Source organism: Musa acuminata, chromosome BXJ2-8 (assembly GCF_036884655.1).
Source record: "Musa acuminata AAA Group cultivar baxijiao chromosome BXJ2-8, Cavendish_Baxijiao_AAA, whole genome shotgun sequence".
NCBI classification, from domain to species: Eukaryota; Viridiplantae; Streptophyta; class Magnoliopsida; order Zingiberales; family Musaceae; genus Musa; species Musa acuminata.
Genome location: NC_088345.1, coordinates 23,727,540 through 23,739,729, shown reverse-complemented (window position 1 = coordinate 23,739,729; position 12,190 = coordinate 23,727,540). Strand labels below are relative to the sequence as shown.

The following is a 12,190-nucleotide window of genomic DNA, read 5'->3' as shown; positions in this document are numbered from 1 at the left end:
GCTTTTCTGGATCCCAAAGCCTATAACCAAACTGATCATGTGAGTAACCAAGAAAAATACATTCTTTAGACTTACCATCCAGCTTGGACCTCTCATTATATGAAACATGTGCAAATGCACGACAACCAAATACTCTCAAATGCCTATAGGAAACATCTTTCTCTGACCATACATGCTCTGCATCATCACCATCTAGGGCTGTACATGGTGATAAGTTGATCACATCAACTGTAGTCCTCAAAGCCTCATCCCAAAACCTTCTGGGTAGCTTGGCCTGTGAAAGCATACATCTGATCTTTTCCATGATGGTGCGGTTCATCCTCTCTGCAATTGCATTATGCTGAGGTGTACCAGGAACTGTCATCTCATGTTGGATCCCATGTGACCTGCAATAGTCATTAAACAATCCCGTATACTCACCACCATTATTTAATCTTATACATTTCAATTTCCTTTCTGTCTCCCTTTCAACCCTAGCATGAAACTCTTTGAAGACATTAATAACCTGATCTTTGGTCTTCAAAGCATAAGCCCAAACTTTCCTGGAAAAATCATCTATAAAAGTGACAAAATAAAGTGCACCACTTATACCAAGAACATCAACAGATCTACTAGGAGTTTTTGTCCTCAAAGGACCACATACATCTGTATAAACACGGTCTAAGGCATGCATTTTTCTAGACAAAGCAGCACTAGCAAATGAAACTCTATGTTGTTTACCAGCCAAACAATCAATACAGGTTCAGATGTATACCTCTGAGATCTGGTAATACCTCTCTCTTGGAAAGAGCTTGCAGCCCCTTCTCGCTCATGTGTCCCAATCGCCTATGCCATAACTCCATACTGAAGTCTTTCTCTGTAGCATTTAATTGCTCACCATAAGCTTTAGCCTGCAACCTGTATAAAGTATGACATTTCTTTCCACTAGCTATAACAAGAGAACCCTTACTGAGCTTCCATTGCCCTCTGTGAAATCTGCTTTCATACTCTTCATCATCTAGTCTTCCAACTGAAATTAAATTCAGCCTCAAGTCAACCACATGCCTCACATCCTTAAGTACCAACTTGCAGCCAAGGTTGGTCTTTAAATGGATATCACCCATGTCAATGATGTCTGCTGTGCCATAGTTGCCCAATCTTGACAACACTAAAGTTTCCAGACCTGTATGTAGCAAAATACTCTCTTCGAGGTGTAGCATGATAAGAAGCACCTGTGTCAATCACCCACTCAAGATCCTGACACACACAAGAAAAAATATCATCAGAAGGAGACAAAATCAAATAATCACCACCTTGCATTGTAGCTGTAGTATTATCCTTTGACTCTGTAGACTCCACTTTTTTCCCTTTTTCTTGTTCTTCTTAGGTTGCTTACATTGGTTCTTGTAATGTCCTTTCTCACCACAGTTATAGCAAACAATATCTTTTCTTGATCTTGACTTGCTCCTACCCATATGTGAACTGGTTCTGGACTTTGACCTTCCTCTGTTCTCTGAGATAAGTGTTTGTGAATCATTCTGAGATGTTGTCGAACTTTTTCTTCTCAACTCCTCATTCAACAAACTGCTTGTTACTTGACTCATAGTGACAATACCATCTGGCGCAGAATTACTAAGGGAAACCACTAGTGTCTCCCAACTTTCTGGTAATGAACTGAGAAGTAACAATGCCTGCAACTCATCATCAAGAGACATTTTCATAGAGGATAACTGGTTAGTAATACTCTGCATTTCATTCAAATGCTCAGTAATAGAAGCAACCTCTCTATATTTTAGGTTCACAAGTTTTCTGATCAAAAAAACTTTGTTGCCAGTTGTTTTTCTTTCATAGAGACTTTCCAATTTTTTCCAAAGAGAAGATGCAGAAATTTCAGTAGAAACATGGTGAAAAACACTATCATCAAGCCACTGTCTAATAAACCCAATTATTTTTCGATCTAACCTCTTCCACTCATCATTTGTCATAGTTGTAGGTTTTGCACTATCCCCCTACAAAGGTCCATACAAATCTTTGCAATACAAGAGATCTTCCATTTTTGGTTTCCATATCATCCAATTGTTTCCATTCAAAATAATCATGTGAGAAACATTACTGGCCTCCATGTTCAAATACAAAAATTAAATAACCAAAACCTCGCTCTGATACCAGTTGATGGGGATATAAACAGGAATAACCTTTGTATAGGAACAAATACTAGAAGACCAAAATACGCAGCGGAATAAAATGGAAACACAATCAAATAGAACACCAAGATATACGTGGAAAACCCCTTCAATGTGAAGGGTAAAAACCACGGGGCAAACTAGAGATAATCCACTATGAGAATAATGAATGTACAAATCTCAATCTCTTGCCCAAAACCCTAGCAACAACCACAAGAGAATAACTGGGATACAAGGATCACGTCACTGGCCACAATATCTAAAACCTCCCCAAGTAATCACAGCAAGAGTCTACTGTAGATTTGATCTAACCTGAGATGAGAACACTGCTAGATGATTATGAACAGTCTCTCTACGTTGTCCTTGTCTTCTTCCCTTTCTTTCTCTTCCTTTTCTGCCTTGTTCTCCTTCTTCTCTTTGAAATCTCGTGGCTCTAAAGATCTGTCTCGTTGCTGCCTTTTTATAGCTTTAATCTGCCTCTAAAACGCAGTCACCACACCCCCCTAATCTTAATTAGGGTTAGATTAAGAGGGGGTGTGGGCTGTGAGCTGATAAAGCCCACATGAGCTGGGCTGTGAGCTGATAAAGCCCACATGAGCTGAATATGGGCCATCAGCCCAACAACAATGACAGCTTCGGCTTTCCAACAGGCCACTCCTCGAATCTGATCTCTCCTCTCACGAGCACTCATTCTAAGAATCTTACTGTTGTTACTCGCAAGTAGACAGACTACTCTTTTATGTGCAGTGCAGTCTATTTACGTTCAGCAAAAGAAACAATTTGATGGCCCCTCACTGTTCTTCTTCAACTCAATGGCCTTTTGAGGTGCACAAAGACCCTAAAGTTTGCAACGAAGACAATTTTTTGTTTACTGAACGTATCGGCCTTTGAGGAACAAATCTATCTACCCATTTCTTCGTAATCCACAATTCTTTGACCACAATGACAGCTAGAGGGCGAAATAAATAAACATGACCGAGGCAACGGCTTCACCTCTGCAGGCTGTGCCTCTGCTAAGACTGTAACACAGCTCCCGAAGTGTCCGTAGGTCCCCTTTTCGTTCGCCTTATTCAATCGAAGAAAGGAAGAAAGAAAAGAAAGCAAAGGAACAAAAAAAGCTGAAGGAGACACTCCAAACCCTCAGCACAAAAAGAAGCATTGCTTGTGCTGGTACCAAAACCACCTCCCTTTGTCTTCTCTCCCAGCTCTTGGTGTCTGTGTCTCTCCTTCCCCATCCTCATCTAAGAAGTAGGAAATGGGGGGTAATAAGATGTTTTCTTCCCCACATTCAGCTCAAGCTACTCTGATGCTGCTGCTCTTCCTTGTGCTCGTCAACTTCTCTTCTATGGTGGTGTCTTCTTCTTCTTTGGGCACTTTGGAAGGGGACTTGAGTGCTTTGCAGGAGTTCAAGGCCGCTTGTGACTCGGGCGGGAGACTGGCGAGTTGGAACCGGTCTGACCCGTCGCCGTGCGCGTCCTGGCACGGCGTCACCTGCGCTGGGGGTCGTGTCACCCGGTTGGTCCTCGAAGGCCTCGAATTAGCAGGCCCGGCCTGCCTCCCGGCCGTGATGCGGCTCGACCAGCTCCGGGTTCTCAGCCTCAAGTCGAACCGCCTCTCCGGGCCGATCCCCGACCTCTCTCCGTTCTCCACGTTGAAGCTCCTCTTCCTCGCCCACAACGAACTCTCCGGCCCGATACCGCCGTCCGTCGCCTCGCTCTCCCGCCTCTACCGTCTCGACTTCGGCTCGAACAATCTCACTGGCCCGGTACCAGCTTCGCTGAACCGTCTGTCCCGCCTGTTCACGCTCCGGCTCGATTCAAACCAGCTGTCCGGCGCAATCTCCGGACTCGTCCTCCCTCGCCTCCAAGACCTCAACCTGTCGTCGAACCTACTCTCCGGCGCTGTGCCGCCCTCGCTCGCCGCCTTCCCGGCAGCCGCATTCACCGGGAACCCGGCCCTTTGCGGCGGGCCTCTCCCCACCTGCCGCGACGTCGTCAGCGACCCCAGCCGCCCCTCGGCCAGTGCAGCAGCCCCCGTTTCTCCAGCCGCCGTGGTAGTGGCCTCTTCCCCGTCTGCCAGGCCCGAGATTGCCCCTCCCCACCATGCTGCCGCTGGTGACGGCCGCGGGGGAATGAACAGGGTGGCGGTGGTGGCCATCGTCGTCGGCGACTTCGCCGTGCTCGTCCTCGTCTCCGGCCTCCTCTTCTGCTATTTCTGGCGCAAGTTCGCCGGGAGGAGCCCGTCCCGCCTGCACGAGGGGGAAAAGATAGTCTATTCCTCCAGCCCCTACGCCGTACAGGGAAACGAGGCGGGCTCCGCCGCCGGAAGCGGATTCGAAAGGGGCAAGATGATCTTCTTCGAAGAAACGAAGCGGTTCGAACTGGAGGACCTCCTCCGGGCCTCGGCAGAGATGTTGGGAAAGGGTGGCTATGGGACGGCTTACAGGGCCGTGCTCGACGACAGCACCGTCGTCGCTGTCAAGCGCCTCCGCGAAGTGCACGTCGCGGGCAAGCGCGAGTTCGAGAACCAGATGGAAACCCTGGGGCGATTGCGGCACCCCAATCTCGTCCCCCTCAAAGCCTACTACTACGCCCGCGACGAGAAACTTCTCGTCTACGATTACATGCCCAACGGCAGCCTCTTCTTCCTCCTCCACGGTCTGTAACTTCACCCTATGGGATCGGTGTCACCTCTCCGAGTGCTATGTTCTCTTAAAAGTCTCTTATTTTCTTTGATAAACCGTTCAAAATTCAATCTTCTTAGGGAATCGAGGACCCGGGAGGACGCCGCTAGATTGGACGACGAGGATGCGAATGGCAGTTGGTGCAGCGAGGGGCTTGGCGTTCATCCACCAGGCGAGCCGTTCGCCGAAGCTGACGCACGGGAACATCAAGTCCACCAACATCCTCCTCGACAAGGATGGCAACGCGCGGCTCGCCGACGCCGGGCTGGCCCTTCTGGGCCCCGGGGCCGCGGCCGTCGGTAGGGCCGGGGGCTACCGTGCACCCGAGGCGCCGAGCGACGGGCGGCGGCCGTGGGCGTCGCAGCGGGCGGACGTGTACGCGTTCGGGGTAGTGCTGCTAGAGCTGCTGACGGGAAAACCGGCTGCGGACGGCGGGGCGTCGGCGGTTGACCTCCCGCGGTGGGTGCAGTCGGTGGTGCGGGAGGAGTGGACGGCGGAGGTGTTCGACCTCGAGCTGATGCGGTACAAGGGGATCGAGGAGGAGATAGTGACGATGCTCCAGATCGCAATGAGCTGCACCGCTGTCGTACCGGACCAGCGGCCCACGATGAGCAACTTGGTGAAGATGATCGAGAACATCCACGGCGGCGGCGCAGGCGGAGACCTCTCGCCTTCTCACGACTCTTTCGACTCGGTTTCGGACTCGCCCTCTGGTTCTGACGTCGCGTAATAGCCGTCGGATCGAACCATCGCTGCGGTCTCATTTCCTTTTGGGTTTCTGTACATGTAAAAAAGAAGGCTTAGGTGCCAAGCTCTCTAACTAGCATTGTTATTGACATTCCCTTTGACGCTGCGTAGAACTTGATCAAAATCCATGTGATTTGATGGACGACGCAGTTAAACAACATTGGATGCTGAGGAAGCCGTGGGAAGACGGGGGATCATTTGGGATTCAGTTGTTTTGTCTCATAGTTTGGAGTGAGTGGTCTCCATCGTCAAAGCAAAGCAGAGAAAAGACGAAAGAGAGATGCCATTGGAGAGCGTGTGTGGCAGTGCAGGCGTAGTTTATCTGGTAGCGAGTCTGGCCAGGCATGCTAGATTTTCTTACCAGTTGCCATTAAAATAAGCTATCTGTGTGGGTTATGTAACTGAGAGAGAGACTAAAGTTGTGGGTTGGTGGATTTCCAGGGCAAATGGTACCGGTAACAGAAGAGCTATTGTGCCGGACAGATGGAACAGTGGCCGGTGATTCAATAATGGTTGTCCATACATTGACTTCCGGTCTCTTTTTCATCCTCTTATAAATTGGATTTTACCTTATTGTTATTTGGGTTACTCCTTTGTAGATTATTAAGATTAAAATTATAGCTGAAAATATTTGTCTTCTGTTAGGGGGCTTTTTGCATCACTACAACCAATGACATCAGTAGCAGATAAAACTTTTTTCAAAAAATCTGATTCAGCCGTTAAAGAAAATTCTCTCTGATAATATATATAAATAATAATTAAGTATATATACTATCTGAAGCATATCTTGACTCCTTACCAAGCCCTACCACCTTCTTCATAGAGTAAGACCTCTTGTGCCATTGAGCCGATGCCGAGAACCTTCTTTCCTCGACGCACCTCCAGTGATATTGATCTGAAGCGACGACGATTGTCCTATTAGCATCGCTTTCTTCTATGTGGAGATTGTGGGATTTCCTCAGTGAACAACACATATCTTCTCCCATTGTCACTTTATGTTGGTGCCTTAGCGTTACCCTCACTGGCATTGCTCTCTTTCCTCGCTACTGCTTCTCCTCCTCTAGCGGCATAACAGATCTGGTCAGTTCGGTGACGTTGATCTGTTACCTCCAACGATACTGACATGATCTATCTAATAGAGTTCCATGTTGTGACTCTTCTCAATTCTTCATCGAGTAGATTTCCCCTGTTTCAAATTGATGCAAGCCAATGATCTGCTTTGATGAAGGTCAAGAACGTGGCGTGCGATGACTTCTTTCTATCAACCGATGGACTTCAACTATCTTCTCATAGGTCGCTTATCGCCAGCCTCCTACTGCTCCTTCAATGGCCTCCTCTCGTGGGCCGACCTATTGCTATTGTTGTCGCCCTCCTATTATGAATGTCATCCATCAGTCGTAGACTGGCCTTGAGTTTGTAGGCTAAGCTATCACGGAGAAATTCTAAATAGGATGTTTGATGTAATGCTTATGTATGTTCGTATCTTTTGGTTTGTTCATGCTTTGCACGACATATAGAGGGACAACCGAAGGCTTAACAGCCTCATTTTAGTTGGGTTTGGTGGCTGTTTTAGACTTGTAAATAAAGGTTATGTCATGTGGATACTTGTGAGAGATATTTGATCTGTAGTGGACCATTTTGACCCTTTGTTGTGCAACCGTTCAGAGCTTATAAAATCTGTTTGTAATTTGTATTAGCTATGAAGTATTTTCTGAAATGTTTGCTTGTGGATCCTGAGTGAGGCGCTTTCTCTAACCTATTTTCTCTTTTGTAGGTCTTAAGGGACCATGGGGGGTTTCAATAAGGTTGACATTTGCGAACGGATATGCAAGGGTGTTGCATGACTTAGGCAAAACCAGCTAAGTCCGTGACATATGGTATCAAAGCAGGACAAGAACTCATAGAAACACTTGACATGCAAACGTATGGAACCTAGCGGGGCTGTGTTGAGGGCAACTAACATGCGCGACTATTTGGGGGAAAACAAGCATAGAGATATAGGGAAAATGAGTCACTTAAAGGAGCGGACATATGAGATTGGCATTCAGAGGAATGGCCAACCCTTCGTGCAAAAGGCATCACGAGAATAAGCAAGCTTGGAAGAATGCATAGCGCACAAAGGTTGGGATGGCTGATTTCGAGTTACGGCTCAACGTTGACAACCATACTTGATGGTGCTCAAGGCAAGCGAGGCGCTTGGTAATGGATGAGACCATGCAAGGTGGAATGGGTTGCTTAGCGACCGAAAGAGTTATATAAAGCTCACAAAGGTGAGGGGAATTGCTAACTTAAAGAATTCGGTACTCATGCAAGGGCTTGTATACGGATGATGGAATGTTCGTGGCCATCCCAAGGTGATCGAAACTCCGCACTATGGAGCATTAGAACTTTTTCTTCGATATAAGAATGATACGTCCGGAGAAGGTTGAAGTGTGCAGTGAGTTCAGCATATTGTTAGGCCTTGAGTGGTGCAGCGGGGGATATATTTATGTGGAGTCGCAATCTAGCAAGTGCGTTTACAAGAGGCAGAACGATGCACAGTTTGTTCAGCAAGTTGGAGTAGTCCAAGGGGATGGTGGTCTCTGAAACTTTCAGAGGGAAGGAAACAAAGAGAGATGTTGCTCCAATGGGATAGATATCCAGGAAGGATAAGTCCCGGCTCTCTAGAGGGAGAATCTGGTGCAACGGACCACACATGTTGAGGAGGAGTATCTTAAAAATAGCAACTCCACGAAGCTCAATGGACCGAGTGAGCGGTGAGGAGTTGTCACATGATCTCACTTGAGAGAATGCATTGGTGGATGCATTGCAAGATCAAGTGGGGGAGTAATCCAAAACAACACAAAGGTAGGCACACTTGGAGTCGATATGGAGATCAAACTCAATGGAGGGCTAACTCGTGGAATGGTGGGTGCGAGAGCCACCATCAACTCAATGCAAAATGAGGAGCCGAGCAACTTGGGTGTAACTTGGCGAAGTACCCAAGCCACATGAAGGGAGCCAGTATAGAAGATGGAACATGGAGCAGAGGTGCAAAGCTTTCCTTGGACAGAGGTCAAGAACATGAACTCTTGTAGAGGTAAGAGCAGGATCATATCATTCTATGGGTCCTTCATTATGATGGAGTAGACTCATCTTGCATGGTGCCAAAGACAAAGGGAGCTTATAGGCACATGCATCTTATCTCGGAGAAGCATTTGATGGAATAACCAAGGAGACTCAACTTGCGGAGGCAAATTTAGGTTCAGAAGGCCTTGGCACGGGGCAAGAGGATGCAAAGGCAAGTACTCTTGAAGAATATAGCATAGTGTTATAATTCAAGTTGCCATGAAGGAAGCGGTACGCAGTAGAGATTATGTTGGTAGGGGTAGAGGCCCAGGATCCAGACAATGGTACATTAATTTCAGTGAAGTCGGTAGACTTTGAGAGCTACTAGGTGATGGACTATCCTATTGCGGTGCTTTGTCTAAGTGTGACCCGAGAGCGGGGGACGAAGGACGATTGCCAAATGAGCAAACAGAATTAAAGGTGGAAGAGGCCTTGTGATATGTTGGCAGAGGCCACACATGGAGGGAGCACAAATTGAGTTCATCCCACAAGAGTCAGAATGCAATAGAGATGTCACTAAGAGGCGATATGGTGGAGGGGATCATGGTGGAATAGTTCATGGCAATGCGATACACATGAATATAGCCCCGTGAGGGACTATAACATACGGAGGTATGATCGAGAGCTATTGGGAGCTCCACTTCGGTGAACAATACGATGGAAAGAAGGGCTATGGATTCAAGGAGTGAAGGCTATGGTACCGTAGAGGTGGGTCTTCCATGCATGCATCAAATTTTGCATCAGATGAAAGCTTTGGTCATCAGTATATGGGGACTGTGTACCACCGAGGGAAAAGTTTGAATGCAAGTACTAATGAATTTTATTGGAGGGACTTGATCATGTAGAGGTATGATCGAAGCAATTGGAGAGTTGGACTGTTCTAGAGCCTATATTCGCTTAAGGGACCTAGCAAGTCAGAGGAAAAGGTCAAGTAAGCAAATGTTGCTACCAAGAATGCTAAGGAGAATAGAATCGGTGCAAACTCTACAACATGATGGCAAAGGCAATGCATGAGAGTTGTAGTATGTCTTTCCATCGACCAAGACGAACTGCTTGGAGAATACAAAGGTGTTGAAGCAAGGGGTCGAAAGGAGCGAGAAAGCGACAACGAGTCTGGAGGGACTTAGCTACAAAAAATAAAGCATCAGTTAGAATGGAGGTGGACTCAAAGGAGTGCCATAGAGGTAAATCTACTGATCGTGAAGAAAAGAGATACAGATGTGAGACGATAGATAATAGGGTCATGGGCATGGTAGCGCGATGATAGTGTAGAGGCGGGACTTCCGTGAAGTCATCGATCCCTGCTCTCATGGAGGGAGAGCACTTGGTCATAAAAGGGGCTAAGGAGGTGGAGCATGCAGAGGCAAACTCCAAGTACCGAGACAAGGCTGAAGGGCAGAGGCCAAGGAACTTTGTAAGACTAGTGTCAACGAGCTTCTCATCAATATAGCCGAAAGTGAAGGACTTCGGGTCGTGCAAGAGTGCATGACCAAGTGACGAAACAGGTAGTATGCGGTGCTAGACCTTTGCTACTAAGTGGAGTAGGCAGCAGGGTTGATGGAGAAGACGATACAATCCCAAAGGCAACCAAAACTATTAGAGACTTACTCCAAGTTTGGATAAAAAATTCCTGCATTCCAGAAGTTTGATAGCATTGAGAAGGTGAATCATAGTAGCTAACTCAATTCCTGCATTCCAGAAGTTTGATAGCATTGAGAAGGTGAATCATAGTAGCTAACTCAATGTAAGGAGTGCAAACATTTCGAGTTCTTCAGAAGTGTGAGTAAAGAGCAAGCGAAGGTCAGTAACCAGCTCGATACATAGAGTACAACCCTCAAGGAGGCGGACAAAGTCAAGTAACCATTGCCTTCTCAACTCTTAAGAGAATAGGCAAAATTGAATACCCCAATTCTTTTATCTATCCAGTAGAGGAGCTCTACATAGGTGCAAAGACCCTTTGAAAATAATGGAAGACAATAGTTATCAAATCCTCACCAATAGTAATCAGTGCTACTAAGAGTAGATTATTCGTGTCATTTCCCAATAGAATGTCAATCGAAAATGAAAGTGATACAAATATACTTGGAAGTGACAACTAAGTGAAAGAAGAGTCGATGGACAAATTTTATGGAGGAAGGACCCAAAACTTCAGAAGTTTGTGAGGTGATGCTCGTTAAAGCTCCAACAAGCATCCACCCAGTCTAAGCAGCATGAGGCATTTGAGAGACTGGCACATAGTAAGGATGATCTTTTCTTTCATCTGAAGGATCCATAGGAACCAACAGGGATCAACACAACTCATCCAACCTCATGCTAGAGTCAGAGTCATTGGCGAATTGAAGTAACATGGTGGATCAAAAGTTGAACTACCCAACAAAAGTAGCGGAGAGCAATTGAGAGCCAAGAGATGCATTGTAGCTGGTGCAGAAGATTGAAGACTAAGCAAAAGTGAGGAGTTGTAGTGTCGGCAAAGGCTTCGACGAGAACATCAAAGGAATAAATTGGGGAGAATATTACAGACAAAATTCTAAACAGGATATTTGATGTAATGCTTATGTATGTTTGTGTCTTTTGGTTTGTTCATGTTTTGCATAGTATGTAGGGGATGATCGAAGGCTTTATAACCCCATTTTAGTTGGGTTTGGTGGATGTTTTAAGCTTGTAAATGAAGGTCATGTCATGTGGACACTTATGAGAGATATTCAGTCTGTAGTGGACCATTTTGACCCTTTGTTGTGCAACCGTTCAGAGATTGTAAATTTTGTTTGTATTTTACATTGGCTATGAAGTGTTTTCTGAAATGTTTGCTTGTAGATCCCGAGTAAAGCACTTTCTCTAACCCATTTTCTCTTTTGTAGATCCTAAGGGACTATGGGAGGTTTTGGGGAGGCTGAACTTTACGGATGGACATGCAAGGGTATCGTACGATTTAGGCAAAACTAGTTAAATCCGTGACAAAGCGCCCATTATCTCCTTTCTCATCATTGGAGCTTCACCAACTCTTATGACCCTCGACCCCTTCCTTCTGCTTGGCTTGTTCTCTCGACCAACCTTGTGATCACCTATACTCTGTTCTTCACCGTGAGGATAACACTACTGCTCTCCAAGAGACCATCCTCGCTAAGTGGTCGCAACCCTTGCTCGCTGGTGGTCTTTCTCAGCGTAGAGAGCTGCTATAGATCATTGCAAACAACTTCTTCTTAGGAGGAGACCTTATCATTGCAAAAAGTGCCAAACTACTGTAGATATCTCCAGCACTAAAAATAGTGCTATAGTTCTCTCCAACATTGCTACAACTCTCTCCAGGACTATAAACACTGCTGCAGCTCTCTCTAGCACTACAACTAGTGTTGTAGCTCTCTCCAGCATTGCTGCAGCTCTCTCCAGCGTTGCAAATAGTATTGCAGCTCTCTCCAACATTGTTGCAGCTCTCTCCAACACTATAAACCTGCAAACACTGCTGCAGCTCTCTACAGCACTGCAAATACTG

At 46.3% G+C, this 12,190-nt stretch overlaps 1 protein-coding gene across 1 annotated transcript; it reads left to right on the top strand.

Annotated features, from left to right (window-relative positions):
• The first annotated feature begins 3,277 nt into the window (after positions 1 to 3,277).
• LOC135619334 (probable leucine-rich repeat receptor-like protein kinase At1g68400) lies at positions 3,278 to 5,683 on the top strand. The gene is made up of 2 exons (XM_065121252.1): positions 3,278 to 4,819; positions 4,926 to 5,683. Exons 1-2 carry the CDS (start codon positions 3,418 to 3,420, stop codon positions 5,573 to 5,575), a joined length of 2,052 nt encoding a protein of 683 aa, XP_064977324.1. The 5' UTR covers positions 3,278 to 3,417; the 3' UTR covers positions 5,576 to 5,683.
• Positions 5,684 to 12,190: the final 6,507 nt, after the last annotated feature.